Below are 24,931 nucleotides of genomic sequence, written 5' to 3'. Positions count from 1 at the left end.
AATGCAGTATGCGGTATTAAAACAGTTTGAACTACAAATAAAGTCAGTATTTGAGGCTAAATAGATGTGTTTTAATCTGAATTAGGTGTGCTTCCATTTCAGTTTCCACAAATCCCTTCACTCGATTGGGATGTGCCCTTGTGTTCTGGGCAGCAAGTGCAGTAACTGTAACATCGGGCATATTTTGTATTAAACACATATTTATACCGACTTCATCAGGCTCCGAAAATTCTTCACAAAGAACACAAAGAATGGCCTTCTCAGCTGCCATAGTTGCAACTCTTGCGTCATCAGAACAGTGTGTTCAACGCATCACCGTTTCTGTTTAAAAAAACATTGAGCAACGTTTTGTCGGGGCTGAACGCAGCCTTGGTCGATTAGACTGAAGACGGATTAGACGATAGGATAGAAGTGCATAGTGTATTGAACGTCAGGACACAACCGTTGTTTTAAAAATTAGACAACCATATGGATAGTAAACCAACATAGGCTCATTGTAAAAACGTGCCCCTACCTACATTTATACAAAAACATACCTTCAATTCACTTCAGTTTCCAGCCTAAATAACATTAAAACACCAATAGCTTTTATTTATTTACACAAATTATGATTACATGGACAGATTATCAATTAATAAAGAATTATTATTGCACAATACTGTGTTATGACCTCAAAAACACTTTTACCATAGTCCATGATTTGTAAACTAATACTTTTTGACATTTGCATCACATAACCTGCACGTATGGCTTTTCTCACAGAGTAATCTTGTTAAGAAGCAAACTAATTTGGCATAGTTGCTTAGAAAATGAAATGCATTTCATCTCATGTTTGACTTTGCTAACACTATTGGTCAGGTTTAGTGTAGGTGGTACATTATTTTCAAACACGATATAACTTTATTGAGCCACTTACTGGACATTTAATATCCAAACTACTGTGATACATACAACAACCAACATAATAATAAGTTGCCAGATTCACGTTCATTTTACTTGCAGAAATTACTCTACAAGCACATTTTTCCAATGAGCCTGGGTTGTAGTAAACATTAATTCTCACTTCTGACCTGAATTCAATGGAATGTCTCCATCAGTTCCTCCAATGACATATAAGAACCCATCCAGTACTGCCGCAGACGCCCCAGTGCGATGCTGGAGCATTGGAGCCATTTTGGTCCAAGTGTCCAGCACAGGATCATATCTGAATAAAATAATTAGATTTGTCCAAAAAGATAATAAAGAGGAAACCAATGTCATATTCCATATGATCAAATGAGACAAAATATATTACTAGTGCTATTTTGAACACTAATTGTGCAGTTATAAAACGTTTTTTTTTTTGTCTATACAATGGATAATACACTGTCCCATTATGGTATGTTTTATAACAATTATTTAGAACTGTTGCCTGATGCCATGTCTTCATGTTGCATCTGTACGAAGTACCTCTCTACGATGTTGGTACAGACTGTTCCATCAAATCCCCCCAGGGCATACATGAGCCCATCCATCTCCACCACACACACGCCACTGCGGGGGCTGCTGAGGGATGCCACCTCTCTGCTCCACAGATTTGTGTTTGGGTCATACCTGGTGAAGAATTAAAATGCCACGAGGAGATTTAACCATTCTGTTTCAACATATTTGTGGTGTTGCTGAGTGTGAAATGAGTCAGACTATGGAGAAGAAAGGGACTGTTTTGCAACGACATCAAGTCTACTGTACTTACTGTAAAGGGATAGTTCACACAAAATATGAAAATTCTTTAATTACTCACCCTCATGTCGTTTCAAACCTGTAATACATATTTCGTTCATCTTTGTAACACAAATTAAGATCTTTTTGATGAAATCTGAGAGATTTCTGTCCCTCCATGGATAGTTAACGCAACTGACACTTTGACGCTTCAAAAAGTTCATAATTAGATCGTAAAACTAATCCATACAAATTGAACGGTTTAGTTCAACATTTTCTGAAGAGACTCAATAGCTTTATGTGATGAATAGATTACATTTAGGCTTTTATTCACATATAAATATTCATCAAATCACACATCAGTTGTGGTAAACAGAAGCTCAAGCATGTTCGCTTGACATGCAAGTGTTACGCAGCATATTTGAGCTTCCGCAAGAACCAATGACGTTTGTTCTCACTCGTCAAGCAGGTTCGGTTGAGCTTCTGTTTATGTTTGCTGATCAATGTTTATATGTGAATAAAAACCTAAATTAAATCTGTTCATAAAGCGGTTGAGTCTATACAGAAAATCTGAACTAAACCGCTCATTATCATATGGATTAGTTTTACGATCTCTTTATGAACCTTTTTAAGCGTCAAAGTGGTGGTTGCATAGCTGTCAATGGAAGGACAGAAAGCTCTCAGATTTCATAAAAAAAATCTTAATTTGTGTTCCAAAGATGAACGAAAGTCTTTCGGGTTTGGAACGACATGAGTGTGAGTAATTATTGACAAAATTTTCATTTTTGGGTAAACTATACCTTCAATACAGACTGAATGATATAATTGAATTGATTATTCATAATACAAATGGACTGCAGGATCTGTATCTGCCAAATGAATCTGTCCTCAGAGCTGCTGTGCTGTGAGAAAGAGGAAGATGAACTTTATAAAGGAAAAGTGCAGGATGTCATTATCACGTAATTTGATCACTCACTCATCAAGCCATGCACGATGGAAATTAAAATTCATCTGTCTTGTGTGTCTGTGTGGTTGCTGGGGAAATCAGCATTTTTAAACCATTTTAATAATGTTTGTGTGTGTGTGTTTTTTTAATGGAGACTACAGGAGGTATGAGTGTGTTTGTTGGTGGCATTGCTCAGCTTTTGGCTTCAGGTTGCTAATTGAAGCCCATCTCCATATGTCAGGACAATGCCACCGCTCCTCATCCAGTTCCTACTCTAATACACAAACACATATACACTATATTAGTTATAATACATTATATTATATTAGGATGTCTCATGCAATGGTTTTCATACAGATGTGATGATATTTTGCTATGATGTCATGTTGCGACCCCAAACCTTAAAGAGATAATCCACCCCATAATAAAAATAAAATTACTAAATAATTACTAATAAATTACTAATACAATTCTGTCATACTCACTCTCATGTTGTTTTCATAAATAAATGGAAGAAGACGTAAATTAAAGCTTAAATTAAATCAGTTTATCAAATAAAGTGACAGTGTCTCTAAGAAAGACTTGGATCAAACCTGTAACGATCACCAGCTGGAGTGCCCTCGAGAGCCACCAGAGGGCGCTCCACAATAGACCATGATCACTTCCTCACAAACTACATTTCCCATACTCACTGCCTGGACTGGCCGTCCGATGGACTGTCTGCTCCGCCCTGGCCGCCCGATGGACTGTCTGCTCCGCCCTGGCCTTCCGTCCTGTCGCAGTCTCCAGGTCCTCTTCTGCTCCACGGACCTGGCCCTCCATCCCGCCCCCGGATCCGCCTCCATGCCACCACCCACCTGGACAGTTTTGGAGCGTCTGGAAGCCGCTCATTGGGGGGGGGGGGGGGGCTATGTAACGATCACCAGCTGGAGTGCCCTCGAGAGCCACCAGAGGGCGCTCCACAATAGACTATGATCACTTCCTCACAAACTACATTTCCCATACTCACTGCCTGGACTCATCATCACTGATCACATTCACCTGTACCTCATTGTCACTGATTGTATTCACCTGTGTCTTGTCATCCTGCTAGTCTCAGTCTATTTATACCATGTTCATTCATTCACTCACCGCAAAGTCTTGTTGTACTGTGTGTCTGCATTTCTGAGCGTTTTCCCCTGTTTGTTTTCGACTTTGGATTGTTCTTGGATTTTGATTATTGCTGCCTGCCCTGACCTCTGCCTGTTTCTTGGATTCTCTCTGTATATTCTCCATTGTCCTGTCTGCTGATTCTTGACCCTGCCTGTACGACTATTCTTGAATAAAGCTGCATTTGGATCTTCACCTTCAAGTCTCGGAGCAGTTCATAACAGAAGACTTCGCCAACCCAAGATCCAGCAGCGATACCAAAATGAATCCATCAGTGAGAATTATGTGTCTCCGTCAAGGAGATCGACCAATTGAGAATTATGTGATGGACTTTCTGAAGGATGCTCATCTGACCTGCATGGACGAGGTATGCTTGATGATATTTTTTCGCGGAGGACTGTCTGAGCCACTCAGCTACCTTATGCCATTGCATGACCCTAGCTGGACCCTTGAGTTTTATATTGACTTGGCCCTGCAACTGAGCGGCTCAGCTTTTACTGTGGGTTTGGTGGACAAGGCTGAGGATCTTCACGCCATGCCTGCCAAGTCTGAGCTTCTTCACGTCCAGCCAGATCTTCACGACATGCCTGAGCTTCACCACGACATGCCTGAGCTTCATGCCGAGCTTGAGCTGCTTCACGTCGTGCCTGCCGCACAAAAGACTGTTCACGTCACGCCTGCCGAGCAAGAGGCTGCTGTTCACTTCACGCCTGCCGAGCAAGAGGCTGCTGTTCACGTCAGCACAGCCGATCCAGAGACTGTTCACGTCACTTCTGCCGATCCAGAGACTGAGCTTCACGTCACTTCTGCCGATCCAGAGACTGAGCTTCACGTCACTTCTGCCGATCCAGAGACTGAGCTTCACGTCACTTCTGCCGATCCAGAGACTGAGCTTCACGTCACTTCTGCCGATCCAGAGACTGAGCTTCACGTCACTTCTGCCGATCCAGAGACTGAGCTTCACGTCACTTCTGCCGATCCAGAGACTGAGCTTCACGTCACTTCTGCCGATCCAGAGACTGAGCTTCACGTCACTTCTGCCGATCCAGAGACTGAGCTTCACGTCACTTCTGCCGATCCAGAGACTGAGCTTCACGTCACTTCTGCCGATCCAGAGACTGAGCTTCACGTCACTTCTGCCGATCCAGAGACTGAGCTTCACGTCACTTCTGCTGATCCAGAGACTGAGCTTCACGTCACTTCTGCCGATCCAGAGACTGAGCTTCACGTCACTTCTGCCGATCCAGAGACTGAGCTTCACGTCACTTCTGCTGATCCTGATCCTGAGCCTGATCCTGATCCCGATCCTGATCCTGAGCCTGAGCCTGATCCTCTTCCTCTTTCTGAGCCAGTGTCTACGGACAAGATGGCCGCCTCCAAGCCAGTGTCTACGGACAAGATGGCCGCCTCCGAGCCAGTGTCTACGGACAAGATGGCCGCCTCCGAGCCAGTGTCTACGGACAAGATGGGCGCCTCCGAGCCAGTGTCCACGGACAAGATGGCCGCCTCCGAGCCAGTGTCCACGGACAAGATGGCCGCCTCCGAGCCAGTGTCTACGGACAAGATGGCCGATTCAGAGACTGTTCACGCTACTTCTGCCGAGCCAGAGTCTGTTCCTGTTCCAGAGCCAGAGTCTGTTCCTGTTCCTGTTCCTGTTCCTGTTCCTGAGCCAGAGCCAGAGTCTGTTCCTGTTCCTGAGCCAGAGCCAGAGTCTGTTCTTGTTCCAGTTCCTGAGCCGGTGCCTGTTCCTGCGCCGTGGCCACCCGAGGGGTCTTCACCGCCGTGGCCGCCCGAAGGGTCTTCACCGCCGTGGCCGCCCGAAGGGTCTTCACCGCCATGGCCGCCCAAAGGGTCTGCACCGCCCTGGCCATCCGATGGACTGTCTGCTCCGCCCTGGCTGCCCGATGGACTGTCTGCTCCGCCCTGGCCTTCCGTCCTGTCGCAGTCTCCAGGTCCTCTTATGCTCCACGGACCTGGCCCTCCATCCCGCCCCCGGATCCGCCTCCATGCCACCACCCACCTGGACAGTTTTGGAGCGTCTGGAAGCCGCTCATTGGGGGGGGGCTATGTAACGATCACCAGCTGGAGTGCCCTCGAAAGCCACCAGAGGGCGCTCCACAATAGACTATGATCACTTCCTCACAAACTACATTTCCCATACTCACTGCCTGGACTCATCATCACTGATCACATTCACCTGTACCTCATTGTCACTGATTGTATTCACCTGTGTCTTGTCATCCTGCTAGTCTCAGTCTATTTATACCATGTTCATTCATTCACTCACCGCAAAGTCTTGTTGTACTGTGTGTCTGCATTTCTGAGCGTTTTCCCGTGTTTGTTTTCTGTTTTTGACTGGATTGTTCTTGGATTTTGATTATTGCTGCCTGCCCTGACCTCTGCTTGTTTCTTGGATTCTCTCTGTGTATTCTCCATTGTCCTGTCTGCTGATTCTTGACCCTGCCTGTACGACTATTCTTGAATAAAGCTGCATTTGGATCTTCACCTTCAAGTCTCGGAGCAGTTCATAACAAAACCATTCCATTCGGATTACTTTTAGGAAGTCTTCTTTTTTTTACTTTTTAAAGCATGCCATTTTTGCTTGCGTGAACTTGGATGGACAAAATAATGAGAGAATATATAAAATATCTTCATTTGTGTTCCGAAGGTTTGTGCGGGTTTGGAATGACAGGAAGGTGAGTAAACAGAAATTTTCATTTTTGGGTGAATTATTCCTTTAACAAGCCTTACAGAAACCGGGTGATATCCCAATTTGAAGCACAACTTATTTTGCCGGATTTATAAGGTTTTCAAATAGTGAGGGCCACTACAAATGTCTTCACAAATCTATTTTTGATATTTAATTATATTTGTGAGTAAAAAAGTAAGAAAATTTGCCCACAAAAGTATAGCCAATCTTGTTAACACACACACACGCACTCTTGTACATCTATCTTCATGAGGACATTCATTGACACAATGCAATCTCTAGCCGCTTACCCTAACCTTACTCATCACAACTAAGTGCTTAACCCGAACCCTTACCCTAAACCTACCCATAACCTAATTATAACCTTATCCCTAAAACCAAGTCTTGACCCTCAAACAGGCCTTTAAAGGGGTCTCAGAAAGTGAGGACCGGCCAAAATGTCCTCACTTTACTCTCTTTGTCCTCACTCCAATGGTCTAAAACTCAAACTGGTCCTCACAAAGATAGTCGTACAAGTACACACACACACACACACACACACACACACACACACACGAAAGAAATCAGAAAGACCCCTTTGCACTTAGCAATGCTTCATTGTTTCCTTAATGGAAAGTGAATGGAATATATCACTGACAGCATATGAGTAAAACAAAACGTATCATGTCCAAGCAGTGGAGACAATCTCTGAAGGTTGATTTGAGTTCAAATTAAATTACACTGAAGTAGGTTATTAGATTTATAATGAGAATGACCAAAAATAGGTCATGATATATCAAAGAGTCAAAATACCTCACCTTCACACCTTGTGTTGCAGTACATAATGACCAGCACACCTTTTCCCATCTTTAAAATGATGTACTATGGAGATATTTAGGAAATTAAGAGAGCTTCTCATGTGCACTGACCTTTATATTTTATCTCAATGATAATTATTATTTTGCACTTCACAGTTTAGTTATGGTAGGCCCAGATCAAAGGAAAGAGTACCAAAATATATAGAACTAGGATTTTTAGGGAGAAGCTTTTTAAGCGCATTTAAAGAATGGCTTTTATCACGTTCTTACTTCTCCACACTGCTCACACTGGTGATGTCATCACGTCCACCTAGAGTAAAGATCATTCCACCCAATGAGCAGACAGCTACATCTCCACAACGCTTCAGCATTGGCGCCATTGTTCTCCATTCATTATAGAGAGGATAAAATCGTTCCACAGCGCATGACGTAGCTGTTGGGGTCCAACCACCAACTGTAAAAAAGAAACAAGAGAAAGAGACAGTCAGAAAATACATGTGCTACACAGCTTTATGCCATTGCTTTTACCCCTCATAGCTCAGTGTTTGTAAATGACAGCAAACATCATCATGAACTTGACAAATGGACGTATTATGGACTAGTATGGTTCCGACACCCTGAAACAAGATGGTCACAAATTGGCTTATTTGATTAGTGCCTTAGAAATAGTACTGAATACTCAGTATTTCTTGCATTTTACATCAAAACATTTGATTACATGTTCAAAATCCTGTTTATTACAGGGTTTGATTGAGTCACAGATTGCCGATGTGACCTGACTTTTGAATTTCACAGCAGACAGATAATTAGAGCTTGAATGTGTGCCAGGGGCTGTTTGGCACAATGTAAAATAAATGAGAAAATGTTGTTTTCTGTCCCTATCCTCACCAGCAGTGTAATTTCGCAGATTTATTATTTAATTATTTAAATTTGCGATAGATAATATAGTGACCCTTACCAATGAACATTGTGTCCATGAGCTGCTTTTCAGAAGAGATTTTGGATGAATGGACACAGGTAATGTGTGGGCTTAAAGGACGACCCGGTGTCTTCATGAGGTCGGTGATTGTCCGTCTGACAGGGAAAGAACACCCATGTTACATTTACATCTTTTTTCTTAATTAGCAACAATTCATCATAATTATATAATAATATTCCCTGCTTTCCAAAGAGGCAGTATTAGCTACAGAGACAACCGCATGAGAAATATCCTAATCATCCCTTTACATAACCAATCACAGCTTTCATAAAGAGAAGTAATTACCCTTGTTCATCAAGTATCCTCATGTCCTCTGTTTCTGTTCACTGACTGGCAGTGTGTAGATATGTAGATGTACACGGTTGTCTTGATTAGATGGTGTCCTTTTCTTGCCCCCACAGATGATGTTTTGCCCTTTCGACGAGCTGGAGAAATCCCTGAGATACATATCGTATTTGCAGCGTGGTTTAACAGTCTGTAATCATAAAAACTCAAGTAATCTGATATGTCTTATGAAATAGAATATGTTCCAGAAAGTGTGTGGAAGTGTTTTGGGTCTGTAAAGCATCACAATAAAGGAAAAATCTTGACCAATAATGAATAATAAGGAATATGTCACACATATGGTTGGGGATTAACTGCACAATCATAAAAATTGGTTTAGTATGTTTTTTTTTTGTTTTTTTGTTTTTTTATATAAAGAAATCTGTCATACAAAAACCATTTCCTGTACAGATATAATATACAGAGATAAATTAAATCAATAAAAAAAACGATTTAGTTAAATAAGTTAAATTACACACAAAATATGATATAAAGTATATTCGTATCACTCGGATAAAACATTTTACTTTCTTACTTTCAACGTCAACCTCACCTAACTCTCAATATCACCCAACAGTGCAAAATGAGGGTCCATTAATATGTTTTTCGATTTTTCCTTACAACTTATGGAAATAGTACAAATATATTCTTCCAAATGTTTAAATTCTAGTGTAAAATAAAGTACAAAATCACAGCACACAATTCGCAATGTCACTGTTTTGTTGAGCCTTGGGCCATTTGTTGATTTGACAATTTGTTTTCTGACAGGATCACAACATGTTTATATGTGCACTTTCACTGCAGACAAAACAGTTTACAGTTTTATGTAGTGCTGTATATCACCACCTTGAATGTCCAAAGATTGTCTCAATGTATCTGTTCACACAAATTGCATTGCAAAGAGTTACTGCACTGTTGGTCCAAAAAACAAACTATTGCACGCAATGCAATGCAACAGATGACAAACACAGTGTACTGGAATGAACACAATAAGAAAACCCCATTGTGATGGTGTTGCTCATTTATGATATTGCTAAATCAATTGATTTACAAACTAGGACCGAGAACATTGCCTTTGGTATTTAGAATGCATTGCATAACCAGATTCCCCAGCCACACTGCTATATAACACACAAGGCAGCTGTAAATTTACCTTATTCTTTGCATAATTTGTATGTTGCTTGTTCTAAGATAAATGCAGTTTGTTATACTGTAATTTTGCCTGAAGGATGAGTGAAAACTGAAATCTCACAGGTTCTAAACAAGCGGCAATCTAGTGTGCTAAGAAAATGTGGGCTTCAAAAATGAATCCATCCAAGCCATTAAATCTTAGAAATCTACATGATTTGAATATTTTTCCCATTGTGCCTTTTTCTGAAAATATGATAAAGTGATTCTCCAGAGTGTAAACTCCATCATTAACGTCTTGCTTGGCAGATCTGCTTTTGGGTGTTTGAGCAAACAAGCAGCATTTATAACCCTGTCAAATAAATCATGAATGCAATGCTCCAAAATAATCACATCTAATGTGGTTGACACTTTTCTTACAAGAGATAACTTACAATTTCCTGACAATTGCCTGACTCTCTCTCTCTCTCTCTCTCTCTCTCTCTCTCTCTCTCTCTCTCTCTCTCTCTCTCTCAAGACAACTATTGATTGGCTTTCTGAGAGATTCGCTAAAACTGAATGTACCGCTTGCTTACACAGCACGTGTATTTGATGTTTATGTGAGACATCTCTCAATAACAAAAGCACATCCATTGGAAGGAATCAACAGGGGAGCCGGATTCTGAGTGAAACAAAAACAGAGGTGGTCTTATATAAGACACAATGTCAGAACAATTTAAATCCAGACGGAATGGGTTATCCTCAATATTGAACACAGCAGGGAGTTAGATGCTTTTTTAAAGAGGGTTTTGTCCTTTCAAAGATTGCAAGAAAGAGCATCACCAAAGAAGCAGAACGGTTATTGCAAATCAAAAGCTCATGATGTTCTTTGAGGATGTTATTAAAGAGCAAAGGGGAAGACAGCCATACGGATTTAATATGCTACTTAGACGTGACGTAGCATTTATTGGGTAATCCTGTAATGAGAACACAAGATGATCCTCTTTTGATCACATGGGTGTTTGCCTTTCATATTTTGGTCTAGCCCTCACATTTTTTAGCACCTTATGAGGTTTCTGAACCATAATATGACATCATAAACCAGTTTAGTTCTAAAAATAAAATGCCCAACATCTGTATATCATTACATAACAATCGGTTCTGGCCCTTGAATTTGTTTGACCAAGACTTATACAGGTCAACAGTAATAGGACTTTTTACTGTTTGTATCACTTCGCTTGTCTTTGTTTACTTGTTCCAGATAGCCAGTAAGTATGGGTGACAAGTGACTGCCTTTATGAGTAAATCACTAAACTGAATTATTCATTCAACTAATTCAAAGAAAACACTGATTCATTCAGGAATAAAACAAGTGGCTGCCTTTATGAGTGTGTCACTGAATCATTCACCCAACCGATCGTTACAAGACACTGATTCATTAAGAAACAAAACACCGCAACCAGGAAAAAGGAGGGATCCTAGCAACACAGTATCTAAGGACAACACATCAATGATTAGGGCAAGTAATCACCCAGAACACCGAAGAAACTGCATAACAACAGTCTAAAAATGACTCCCAGCATCCCAGCATATGGTGACAACTTTTGCATATAAAAATCTGGTTTAAAATGTAGCATCTCACAGCATATGCCAGAACACAGCATCTTCATAAAAGATACTGTATGTTATGATGACTAATGCAATTTGTCTTGGTGGAATGTCCAAGCGGGACGTCTGAAATACCAGAGCAGCTGTCTCAGTCTATCAAAGCTCAGGCAGCAGATTATGCAAAGACTTGCCAATAGACCCTGCAATAGGATTTCTACCCCCTAAACAGCTGTAATAGGGCCGGAATTCTCTTCATTATTATTGTTGGATCTACATTTTATAAAGAAGTATAATAAGTATAATATATATGTATAATTACATATTTTTGATTGAAATCAGAAAAAAAACAAAACAGAGGTTTTTATTTATTTACTTTTACATTGAGATTGCTTTAAAAAAAATAGCCCAATTTATCTGAATGCATCCTAGTGAGTGGAGCATATTGACTTGAAGAAACATCCTTCAACATACAGTAGGCTGCAACATTCAGAGTTGTGACAGTCAGATTTAAACAATATTACTGGAAGTAGGCAGTGACCGTATCAAGAAACGGGCTAGTTTGTGAGACGACTGCTCTAATCGCATGAGTCATAATAACAGAGTGATTCATACAAGCGCATCCATCAGGTCAACCAGAGATTAATCATCGGCTGGCCCTTCTACGAGACCTGAGGCTGGAAATGTCAACAGGCAGCTATTTTCACAGTCAATCTGTCAAACAGACCAACTGGTGAGATTTGTTGAGTGCCTGAATTTATTAGTATAATCAAAAGGCCATCGTCAAGCCTACTGTAGGCTAAAGAAGAGTAGACCAATACAGACAGAACAGATTCAGGGCTTCATATCAAATTGATATATCTTAAAGGGATACTCCACCAGTTTTTCTTATTAAACTGTGTTATTCCCTTAACTAAGACGAGTTGATACATACCTCTCTCGTCTCAGTGCGTGCACTATATCGCTCTGTATTGCCGCAAAACTATGTTAGCACTTAGCTTAGCCCATGTATAGCTGCACTGGTCTGACGAAATAAAGGCCACGATTCATACAGATGTCTTTTGTCGTTTATTTTGTACATCTCTCTCTCTTTCTTTTCAGTAGACACCATAGACACCGTGAAAACTACAAAAAAAATGAAAACATATTCAAAATATGCATTTCTCAGTCCTTTACAAGTCTCTCGTGACAATGTCCGATGATATGAAAGTGAATGACAACAGAAATACAACGAATCCAATCAACATCACGAATAGCACATCACATCGTGCACGTAAAGTAATATAAAACAATATTATAAACATTATGAAATGTATATAAAGGTAAATTACCGTGTGCGCCTCTCAAACCATGCAGATTAAGCAATTCTTTTCAGACTACATGTCGTTTCTCTGCATCCATGTTCGTTCTGACCCACAAAATGACGCAGACCCGCTCCAAACTGAACCGGGTCATGTGACATCACGTTTTTCTTCTACGTAAATCCTCCTTAAAGAACCCCTAACTTTAAACACCATATATTATAAATATCCGCTTCTAAATATCACAATTGTTTTTAAATGAACTCAAATTTACATTAATTTATAACAAAAACAAATCTCAACAAAATACATGTCCTTTGACAGTTACACTCCCACCAAATCACTATAATTTATGATGAACTTATGCACAAGTTTGAATAAATTTAGTGATTTCACAAAACAAATTTCAGAACCATATAGAATGTTCTCTGACTCTTGGCATCAAGTCTAATATTTAAACTCTTAATACTTCAAACTATCAACTTGTGGAGTAAAGAGATTAGTTCCATTGCATAAGATTTAATTGTTTTCTACAAGTACCACTAATTTGTGAATAGGACGTTCAAGGATGGATGGATTAGTAAGTCGCTGACCCTCTTTCCCTAACTTTCTATTTCCTATTTGTATTGTGGTTTTTCGCACCAGGCCATCTTCATCTTCACAAACATCAAGCACTCTTCCAAGTCTCCATTCATTGCGCGGAACTCCTTCCTCCTTGACGATGACGATATCCCCAATCTTCACATTGCGTCTTGGAGTATGCCACCGTTGTCTGAGAGTGATGTTTGTCAGATATTCCTTCCTCCATCTACTCCAAAATTGCTCTGTCAGATATTGTACTCTGCGCCACCTTTTTCTTCCGTACAGGTCTTCTTGCACAAATTTCCCTGGTGGAGGCAGAGGAACAGAGGATTTCATGGTGAGTAAATGGTTTGGGGTAAGTGGCTCTAGCCCCTTGGGATCATTGATTGTATCTGTGGTGAGTGGGCGGCTATTAATGATCGACATGGCTTCATAGAAGAAAGTTCTCAAGGAAGCATCATCCAATTTTCCCGAGCTTTTCGAAAGAGCCCAGCTTAGAACGCTCCTAATTGTTCTGATCTGCCTTTCCCAAACCCCTCCCATGTGACTGGCATCAGGTACGTTCATTATGAAGTCACATTGCTTTTGGGATAGGTAAGCAGTCAATCTGTCCTTGTCCAATTCTTTTAAAGCTTTTGTCAGCTCATTTTTTGCCCCAACAAAATTTGTCCCTTGATCCGATCTGATCTCTCTTACAGCTCCACGGATAGCTATAAAACACCGCAAGGCATTTATGAAGGCATCAGTTGTGAGATCTTCCAGCATCTCTATGTGAATTGCTCTTGAGGAGAAACAGGTGAATATGAGACCATATCTCTTATGCTCTTTACGACCTTGCTTGATGAGAAATGGTCCGAAACAATCCATCCCACAATAAGAGAATGGTGGAGAGGGATCGACACGGCTAGCTGGTAGATCCGCCATCTTTTGCATCTCTGTTGACCTGCGATCTCGCCTGCACGTAACACATTGCTTAATGTAATTTGCCACAACTTTACTCCCACCAACAATCCAGTAACCGTTTGCTCTCAATTCATTGAGGGTCTGTCCTCTTCCTTGGTGCTGAGTTTTTTCATGGCAGTAACCCAAGATAAGACGTGTGACTACACTATCTCTCGGGAGGATTGCTGGGTGTTTCGAGTCAAGAGACAAGGAAGCTTTCATCAATCGCCCTCCCACCCTGAGAACACCATCATGCAGTACTGGGTCAAGTTGGAATAATGGATGACAATGTGGCATTTTGCCATGACTCAGTTTTTGCATCTCATCTTTGAAGGCATTCTTTTGTGCCAATCTTATAAGCACGATACTGGCCTTTCTCATGTCTTCAACGTTTATGGGTTGAACGGTTTTGTATCTTGCTAATTGCTGGATACGAACGACAACTTTCAATGCTGTGTGCCATTTCGAAAACCGCTCAAACCTCTCCAAAAAATTCTCTTCTTCTACTACCTTTGTTTGTAGTACTTGTGTCGTTCTGATTTCAGGATCACCAACAAGCAGCTCTGGCGTTGTCTTTGGTGTGATAATTTCCTTTTCCCAAAGAAACTTGGGTCCCGTTAGCCAATTTGAGTGAATCAGATCTAACACCTTGAGGCCCCTGGAAGCATGATCCGCTGGATTTTGATCTGAGTTTATGTAATGCCACTGAGCAGAGTCAGTTGTTTCACGAATTCTTTGAACTCGATTCGCCACAAAAACGTGAAACCTGCGGGCTTCGTTGTTAATGTAGCCTAAGACTACCTTTGAGTCGGTCCAAAAATATTCTTGATCAATTTTGAGCTCCAGCTCATCCTTTAACATGTTACTGACCGCTGAAGAGATCACTGCAGCTGTCAACTCAAGCCTTGGTATGGTCACGACTTTTGTGGGTGCAACTCTTGCCTTGCCAATTACAAAGGAGCAGTGCACTTTGTCTTCACTCAACACTCGGATATATGAGCATTGACCATAGCCATAACTACTCGCATCTGAAAAGTGATGGAGTTCAATCCTCTGGACAGTCCCTAGATGTTCAGGAGCAAAACATCTCATAATCTGAAGATTTTGCAGGTTTTTTAGTTCGTTCAGCCAGCTTGTCCATTGTGGCATTAACTCTTCAGGCAGAGGTTCATCCCATCCTATGCCCTTTTGGCACATCTCCTGCAGTATTTTTTTACCTACTAGGAGGAAGGGAGCCAGGAAGCCTAGTGGATCAAACACAGATGCCACAGTGGAGAGGATTCCTCGCCGTGTTGCTGGTTTTTCATCCAGGGCAACTTTAAAGGAAAAGGTGTCACTATTTACATTCCACTTTACTCCCAGCACAGTCTGAACTGGGAGTTCACCAGAACCAAGGTCCACATCCTGAACTTCGCTGGCTCTTTCGCTGACAGGAATTGACTCCAAAACCATTCTGTTGTTGGACATGAACTTGTGTAGACGCAATTTCCCTTTTGCACACACATTTCGGGCTTCTTGGATTAGTTTGACAGCTGCGTCCACATTTTTTACACTAATGAGCCCATCATCAACATAGAAATTCGTTTTGATGAAGTTGGCTGCTGCAGGATACTTGCTTTCATTTTGACATGCAAGGTACTTCATTCCATAATTCGCACAGCCAGGTGAGGATGCTGCCCCGAAAAGATGGACTTTCATGCGATACTCCTTTGGCTCTAAATTTGTATCACCGTTTTCCCACCACAGGAACCGCAAGTAATCTCTGTCTTCTTGGCTCACATGGAATCTGTGGAACATCCTTTCTACATCACAAATAACTGTGACTGGATGTTTGCGAAACCTACAGAGTACCCCTGTAAGCCCATTAGTGAGATCAGGTCCAGTTAGCAAGTGATCATTTAAAGCGGTGCCATCATACTTGGCAGAGCAGTCGAACACAACTCTAATCTTTTCTGGCTTTCTAGGGTGGTACACCCCTTGGTGAGGAATATACCAGACGTTTCCTGCCTTGGGTTGATGTTCAGCTTTCTCCGCATCACCATCATTGAAGACACTTTCCATAAATTTAACATAGTCACTCTTGAATTTGGGGTTTTTCTCAAATTTTCCTTTCAAACGTTTCAGCCGCACAAGAGCCAGCCGCTTATTTTCTGGTAATTGTGGGCGTGTCTTGAAGGGGAGGGGCATCTCCAGGTGTCCCTCTGTATTCTGGTGAATTTTTTCATTCAGCAATTGCATGAACTGTATATCGTCTTGCGATATGCTCTTTTCCTTTGGGTTTGTATCTCTAAAGTCTGATTCAAGGGCTCTGATGACAGCAACAGGAGTCAGTATTGGAAGTTCCTTAACAGATACACGATGACACAGACCTGTGACTTCTGTCGACTTTACAACCTCTGGCGAACTCCCAACAATACTCCAACCCAGGTCAGTCCTGATGGCATACGGCTCATTATCACCTCCTGTGATGACTTGTCGAGGCGCTAAAGCTCTTGAGCAGTCGTAACCTATCAGAAGTCCAACCTTACAATCCAACAGCTCTGGTATTTCCTGTGCTATTTTATTCAAATGTAGCCACCTTCTTGCGGTTTCAGAGGTAGGAATGTGGGAACGTTCAAGTGGGATGAAATCTCTGGTATAGGAAGGTGGCAAATTAATTAGGCCATGAGAGGAAAAGCCCCTAACTCTGAGCCCACTAACTCTTTCACTTTGAACGACAGAATCCTTTCCCATCATTGTAGTAAGCTTTAACTTGACAGGCTCTGAAACTACCCCCATCCTCTCACATACCTCTTGGTCTACAAAGGTGTTGCTACTCTGGGTATCTTGTAGTGCATAAACTAAGGTCTCTCTTTCAGGATTGTCAATTGAAGAAATCCATACAGGCACTATCATTGATGTGCTCCCACCCTTACCACTGTCTATGGAACAGGAAAGGGAAGATGTGTTTTCTTCTGTTTGCATAACACGAGAAAGTGCTGCAGAAGACGAACGGTCTTCATGAAGTGGTGTTGGATGATGTTTCTTGCATATACTACAAGTAGATTTACTCTTGCAATCCTTTGAATTATGTCCTTTCCTAAGACAGCCAAAGCACAGGTTATTGTCAAATATGAACTTTCTCTTGTCCTCCACAGACTTACTAGCAAACGTTTGACATTTGTAGATGGAGTGACTTTCCCCACAACACCTGCAAGTGACTAGGTATGGTCTATTTGAAAACACTGAGTTGCTTCCCTCAACACTGTAAGTTTTTTGCACTGTGCTTGGTTTGTCTGATGCTTTCACACTTGTGATGAATGCATTAGCCTTTGAACGCTTAACTTCTCTAGATGGCCGTTCTTCAGAGAGCTTCAAGGCGTGAAAGGATGTTACAGGGTTGCAGGCTATTTCTGCTTCTTGGGCCAGGAATCCAGCAAACTCCTTGAAATTAGGGTAATCCTCTGTTTGTCTCAACTGCATTGTAACATGGCGATTCCAACGAGACGTCACCCAATCAGGGAGTTTTTGTAGCATTTTTCTGTTCTCTTCACAGTCATTTAACACCTGAAGCCCTTTGATGTGTGGCATGGCATTGCTGCAGGCAGTCAGAAAGTCACTTAACTCTCTCAGTTTAACTGATTCTCTTGAACCAATCTTTGGCCAGTTATTCAGTTTTTCTCTAAAAGCACGCTGAATTACAAATGGATGGCCGTACCGAGAATTCAATGCTTCCCATGCTTGATCATAGGCTTTATCGTCCTTTCTGTAGAAGCTTCCTTCCAATACAGATCGTGCCTCACCACTGACATATTTTTGTAAATAGAACAACTTATCAGCTGAATTTGTGCATCGCTGTTCTATCAATGCCTTGAAACTTGTTCTCCACTCTAAGAACTTAAGTGGGTCCCCTGAGAAAACTGAGGGCTCAGGTGCTGGAAGTCTGCTGAGAACCATTGTGTCATGTAGGGCTTGTACTACTGAGGCTTCCCTATCAGACTGGGTTGTTTTTTCCTCTTTAATCTCCTTAAAAGATACTGGAGGACAATTAACTACCTCACTGCGTGGTGTTCTACTTTCGTTATTGGACTCACCCGAGTCAGCTTCAGAGTATGCTTTGAGCTTTGCAGCTATTACTTGAAGATCTCGCTCATTTTCCAATCTTTTAAGTTCTTGTCTTTGAACAGCAATAGCCTCCTCCATCTTTATCTCTGCCTGCTTTGCAGCCAACTGTGCGGCAAACTCTGCTCTTTTTGCGGAGATGCTTTGCTGTTCTGATGAGCAGCTTGAACGGTGACTACGAATAGTAGACTTGGAGCTTTTAGCTGAAAATATTGACTTGGCATACTCTTTGTCAAGCACCATACGAATTCTGGCATCTTCTGCACTAGCATCAAATTCCTCTTGCCCCACTTCACTCATACGTACTTTCATCAGCCCCATCAAATCTGTTGTTACTGCTGTACAGGAATCAATTTTTCTTCTAATCTGAGTTGAGGGTACTGATTGAGATCGTATAAGTTCATACACATTTTTCACTTGAGTTTCCAGCCCTTCAACACTATCCATCATGTCACCCAAGTCTTGGTCAGAGCACTCAACCTTCAGTTTGGTACGTGTAGTTCTTACTTGTTCTTTCCAGCTTTCATACAACTTGATGAATTTACTCTCCTTCTGAGAAACTTCTTGCTGCTTAAGCTCTTGCATTTTTGGAGTTAATCTTCTCTCTCGTGAAGATTTCCTGGGTTCATCTCTTCTTGAAGTGGAAGCAGTAGGTTTTGCTATTTGAAGTGACTGTATTTGAACATGAATATCAGCTATGAGTGACTCTAATCTTTCCCTTTCAGCATCATCAGTTTGAAATCTTAGCTGTTCAGTTAAGCTAGTCAACTCTGCCCGAAGGGACTCAGTTTGCTCACTTGATTCATCATATTGTGATTTTTCTTCATGAACTGACATTGTAAAGGTTTTTAGCAAAACACTTTTGTGTTACTTACTACTCTCAGATTCAAAAACCTTGTAACTATTCACCACTACGTCAATTGTAAAGCATTCACACAATTAGGCTGTAAAAATCAAACAATATAATACAAATCATTTATCTTTACTTTTTTTCTTCTTTTTTCTTTTATTTTGATGTCCATAAAGATGTAAAAGCAGCACAGTCTAACCTGCTGTTAATTGCAGAGAAGCACTCTTCTGATTGTCACAGTGATGGAGTAAACAAACACTGTTCTTTAAAGCATGTAGAAAGGATACTTGCAAAGCTGTAGTTTACGCAGTTAAATGTCGCCCTCTACTGGTCCGGTCGCGGTACTTCCCTGGCGGTGACAACTGCGTGCATAACGGCAAGCCTCGTCTCTGACGCTTTCTCTCTCCCCGCGATAGTCCCGCGATCGTGCTTTCTTTTCGTATCCGACGTCTCTTCTGTACGTGATGCGCCCGCGACCTCGTTTCCTCTTCTCATCCAGCCGATGCCGTTCCACTCTTTAAGCTGTCGACTGTAATGGCGTCACGTTTTCACTATAGCTGCACTGGTCTGACGAAATAAAGGCCACGATTCATACAGATGTCTTTTGTCGTTTATTTTGTACATCTCTCTCTCTTTCTTTTCAGTAGACACCATAGACACCGTGAAAACTACAAAAAAAATGAAAACATATTCAAAATATGCATTTCTCAGTCCTTTACAAGTCTCTCGTGACAATGTCCGATGATATGAAAGTGAATGACAACAGAAATACAACGAATCCAATCAACATCACGAATAGCACATCACATCGTGCACGTAAAGTAATATAAAACAATATTATAAACATTATGAAATGTATATAAAGGTAAATTACCGTGTGCGCCTCTCAAACCATGCAGATTAAGCAATTCTTTTCAGACTACATGTCGTTTCTCTGCATCCATGTTCGTTCTGACCCACAAAATGACGCAGACCCGCTCCAAACTGAACCGGGTCATGTGACATCACGTTTTTCTTCTACGTAAATCCTCCTTAAAGAACCCCTAACTTTAAACACCTTATCCTCCTGGGACCCAAGAATAGACTTTTGTCCACTGTAGTGGACATTATATTTTAGTGAATTTCTCTGACATCATACATGTCACATGACACAACCTGGGTGTCCTGTAAAGAGCACATTCAGGACTTTTCAGAGATACCAAATGTTTGGAGGTTTCACCATGAAAACAACTTCTCCTTGGTCTTTAAAAATGTCTGACATTAATTTAGTGATCAAATGTAGCATTCTTATGGAAATATGATAATATATTGTAATTATATTTAAATTGGACTACTTTTTCAAATTGTATTTCATAAAACAACATCTCAGGAAAATGTTAAGGGGTTTCAAATAAAAAAAATACTTTCTGTTACAGAACAGGGCATTGATTTCAAACGTGTCCACTGTAGAGGACATCAGGACTAAAACCATGTTTATCAGGCATTCTGGGAGACACAACAAGTGAATATGGAGATAAATTATACATCAATATTCCTATGAAATATTAGATGATATTATTAAAATGTTGCCAATAATTACTCCAATTGTTACACTTCTTTTTTCATTAATTGTTGCTCCAAGAACACATTAATGTGCAAATTAGATACAGTGTATAGATACATTGCATTGAATGGGAATATTAATTTATAGCCATTTTACCCACATATTGCAAAAAGTAAAATGGTGTATCAATTCATTCCATTATTTCTTTCATAACATAGTTGAGAATAATCTTTAAACAAATTTTGGTTGAAAAAAATCCTGAAACCCCAAAATTTATTGGTGATTGAAAAAAAATCCCATTGTTTTTGCCTATACATATAATTTCATGTCATTTTATTTTTTAAACAACTTAGTCCTGGCGTCTACTACAGAGGACATAGCATAACGTATGAATAAAATATTATTTTATATATGTGTTTTTTTACCATTTGTTTATTGTGCTCTAAACAGTGTGATGACATGGAAAAAAACTAAATTCAAAAAACTTTTTTTTTCTGGGTCTCAGGAGGATATATTATAAATATCCGCTTCTAAATATCACAATTGTTTTTAAATGAACTCAAATTTACATTAATTTATAACAAAAACAAATCTCAACAAAATACATGTCCTTTGACAGTTACACCATGCATTAAATATGGGCCAAGCAGAGAAGCGACCAAACACTTCCACGTTTTCCCTATGTAAACACAGTTACTCGAGTAGTGTAACTTGACCTGGGCTGGTGACACAAAATAAACCGTTGCGCTTTTCTAAGCGTTTAAAATTGATGACTATATTGTATGGCGGAATACCATAACAAGTGCTTTTGAGCAGTTCGACTTGGCGCAATAATATCTTCACTAGTGAAAAGTCCTCTTACCGGCTCCCGCTTCCTCTCCCCCTCCCTCTGACATTTCCGTCAATACAACCAACGTGACATGCGCCGGTAGTAGTAGTTCGAGCGGAGTTGACGAAGTAACAGGTTGTTGGAAGCTAGTTAGCATTCTAAACAGCACAGGCTCTCAATTTCGGTCGGCATCTGTTCGCAACAGTCACACTTGCACCACCAATTGCTGTTTGCCCGTGGTCTTTCGCCAGCTCCGGTCTGTTCTGGATCATATCTTTCTTTCCTATCACGGTCCATAAGAGCTAATTCCTCCTCCGTGTACTCGGGTTCAAACAGATATGGCTCTGGGTCTTCTACAAAGAAGTCATAATCATCTACAAAGTCCGCCATTGCAAATGATCTGCAGTTTGCTAATAGCACAGGTAGTAAAAGCCACGTTGGTTGTATTGACGGAAATGTCAGAGGGAGGGGAGAGGAAGCGGGAGCCGGTAAGAGGACTTTTCACTAGTGAAGATATTATTGCGCCAAGTCGAACTGCTCAAAAGCACTTGTTATGGTATTCCGCCATACAATATAGTCATCAATTTTAAACGCTTAGAAAAGCGCAACGGTTTATTTTGTGTCACCAGCCCAGGTCAAGTTACACTACTCGAGTAACTGTGTTTACATAGGGAAAACGTGGAAGTGTTTGGTCGCTTCTCTGCTTGGCCCATATTTAATGCATGGGCTAAGCTAAGTGCTAACATAGTTTTGCGGCAATACAGAGCGATATAGTGCACGCACTGAGACGAGAGAGGTATGTATCAACTCGTCTTAGTTAAGGGAATAACATAGTTTAATAAGAAAAACTGGTGGAGTATCCCTTTAAAGGGGTCATGAACTGGCTTTTTACATTTTTTTTATATTGTTGTCTGAGGTCAACTTATGACGTTCGCTTGGTTTTTACATTCAAAAACATCAAAATGAATAAGTAGGCTATTTTTCTACCCTAGTTTTGAGCCTAGCTCAAAAACGCTCGGTTTTTATGGGCGTCTCGCATTGAAGACTTGGAAGTAAACGCCCACTGCTGTGAGTGGATAACAGTTTTGCATATTATAATGAGTTTCGTGTAATGCGCGAATCGGTGGGCGGGGCTAAACCGTCCGTGTTGAAGTAGGCGTTGATCTTCTTCTGGGGGGTGGTGTTTTATCCTCTTTGTCGTCATAGTTCCCCACTTTGAAAAACGAGTCGTTTGCTGAGCCTGGTGTCAATAAAAGCTTTTATTTGACTAACAAGGACGTTTTCAGTTCTGAAACTTACAGGATATTCCTATAATATTAATATGATGACCTCTTTGATGTCAAAAGCTCAAGGAAAATTTGATTTCTCAGTTCATCACCCCTTTAAGAAGTAAATCTCAGAAAATAGATAAATAGATTTATTTAAAAAAAAAAAGTAAATGTAAAATTTGCTACCATAGTCTAACTCTAAGTTAAGGATAGTATTAAAGGTTTTTAATAAATATCTTTCTTCAGTAGGCCTACTCCAATTTGAATTTAATTGTTCGCTATAGACAAAAGGTCCCATTCCATTAAAACATTCTTAAGGCCAATTCACTCTGAACCGAAAGATAGCGAACAGACAATTTGTCGGGTTTTGTCAAATAAGAGTGTGACCCCTGTGTTGTCATTGGTCGGCACTTGTCTGTTGGGTCGTGGAATGTCTGAGAACTAAGTGACATATTGTAATCTGGTGATTGGCCTTTACCAGGACAACTGAAACAAATAATCAATTCCCAACCATTAGCCTTTCACAACCGTTCGTTTGTTGGCCAGAGGAGAACTGGCCCACCGACTGAGCCTGGTTCCTTCCAAGGTTTTTTTCCTCCATTTCTGTCACCTGATGGAGTTGGGTTCATTTCCACTGTCGCCTCTGGCTTGCTTAGTTGGGGACACTTAATATCAACACAGGCTCATTGGAAAAACATACCTGTGTGTGGCAACATTTTTGCAAAACGTACCATATTGTACATATCACTGCAGTTAACAAAAATGAACAGTAAAACAGCAAGCACTTTTAATCGTTTTCTCACACAATTTTTGATTAAAGGAGATTAATAGACATGTTTTCACACTGCTCCTTGCACATGTTATGACTTTTTACCATAATCGTTTCATGATTTGTAAACGAATAGCCTATATTTTGGAGTTTGCATCACTTAACCAGCTCCATATGTTTGGTTTTACTGACATACTAAGCTTGCTTGCAGCTCAGCTGTTGCAGAATTGTTGTGATGCGGAAGGCAAGGGTACAAATCCCGTGAAAGATGAGTCATGATAAAATAGTTCCAAGACAAGAGTTCAAAAACAAGCTAAAATGCCATGGTTACGATTGCTTTTTATGTCACATTTTGATTTTGTAAATATTATCGGGTACAGGTATTGAGGGTTTAGTGTAGGTGAAGCCTACGTTATTTTAAAACGTGATGGAACATTAAGCTGTTAGCGCCACTTAGCCTACCTACCGGACATTTCAATTCAGAACTGCGTGATACGTAAAAACCCAACGTAATAAAATGTTGCCATATTCATGTTCATCTGTTCAGGAAAAAACTAAACACAGTTTTAGTGCCACTCACTGGACATTTCACTTTCACGAAGCTTTCACGAAACGTGCACGGCGCAACGTATTTTGCGTTTTGCAAAAAAAATGCCACAGGTACGTTTTTCTAATGAGCCTGGGCTGCTTAACATTCAGCAATATTACTGATTTGACTGCTTTGACATTATTGAATGATAACTCAACTTAGCTGGATGATGACATTGAACTCATCACTGTAAAAAAGTATCGTGATTTTAACGGTAAAATGCTACAGTGCAAAACTGTTAATTGGTTAACAGAAAGTTTCCTTACTATATACGGTAAATAACTGTGATAGATCTAATGGTACATTTAATGTAATTTTACTGTAAAATACAGTTAGATTTACAGTTTTTGGAAGTGAAAAAGAACAACTCATTGTATAATTTACAGTGAAAAAACGTAAATTGACATTCCCACAATTCCCTGCCTGACACTTCACATTTGATGTATTTTTGTTGAAATAACTATGTTTCTTCAAAGTTTTCTTAGTTTTTTTCTAATCAGTTATGTACATTAGGGTTTTATGTAACACGTAATGTTGTTAAATTAGTGTTTATTGCATTTTTTTAATTTCATGTATGTTACCATGATGGTACAGTATTTTACCGTAAAAATTATGTTTTATTTTTTACAGTGATCTCATAACTGATGTACTTTCCACAATTATTGAACCAAAATGAATCAACACTGAACTGATTTCAACTGAATAATGACTGTTTACTATTATCTTTTTAGAGCTGCTTTAAGAGTTGAATTCTGTTTATCATTGAATCGTTATTTTTGTAATGCTGCTTTGAAACAATCTGTATTGTATAAAGCACTATATACGTAAATAAAGGTAACTTT

At 40.3% G+C, this 24,931-nt stretch overlaps 1 protein-coding gene across 1 annotated transcript; it reads right to left on the bottom strand.

Annotated features, from left to right (window-relative positions):
- Positions 1–1,059: 1,059 nt before the first annotated feature.
- LOC130072891 (kelch-like protein diablo) lies at positions 1,060–8,587 on the bottom strand. The gene is made up of 5 exons (XM_056238203.1): positions 8,565–8,587; positions 8,259–8,374; positions 7,571–7,754; positions 1,450–1,593; positions 1,060–1,204 (listed from the first exon to the last, which is right to left on the bottom strand). The coding sequence occupies exons 1-5, from the start codon at positions 8,585–8,587 to the stop codon at positions 1,060–1,062; spliced, it is 612 nt and encodes a 203-aa protein (XP_056094178.1).
- Positions 8,588–24,931: the final 16,344 nt, after the last annotated feature.

This window comes from Rhinichthys klamathensis, unplaced genomic scaffold (genome assembly GCF_029890125.1).
Source record: "Rhinichthys klamathensis goyatoka isolate OS25496 unplaced genomic scaffold, OSU_Roscu_1.1 h1tg000019l_1, whole genome shotgun sequence".
NCBI lineage: Eukaryota > Metazoa > Chordata > Actinopteri > Cypriniformes > Leuciscidae > Rhinichthys > Rhinichthys klamathensis.
The sequence above is the reverse complement of the archived record's forward strand: the minus strand, read 5'-3'. Positions and strand labels throughout refer to the sequence as shown.

Excerpts from the sequence above, each read along its gene's own strand:
- LOC130072891 (XM_056238203.1), bottom strand. The coding sequence starts at position 8,587 with ATGAGGATACTTGATGAACAAGG. Across the intron at positions 7,755-8,258 it reads CATGGACACAATGTTCATTG|TTGGTGGTTGGACCCCAACA; the intron begins GTAAGGGTCACT and ends TCTTTTTTACAG. Across the intron at positions 1,205-1,449 it reads TGTACCAACATCGTAGAGAG|ATATGATCCTGTGCTGGACA; the intron begins GTACTTCGTACA and ends TATTTTATTCAG.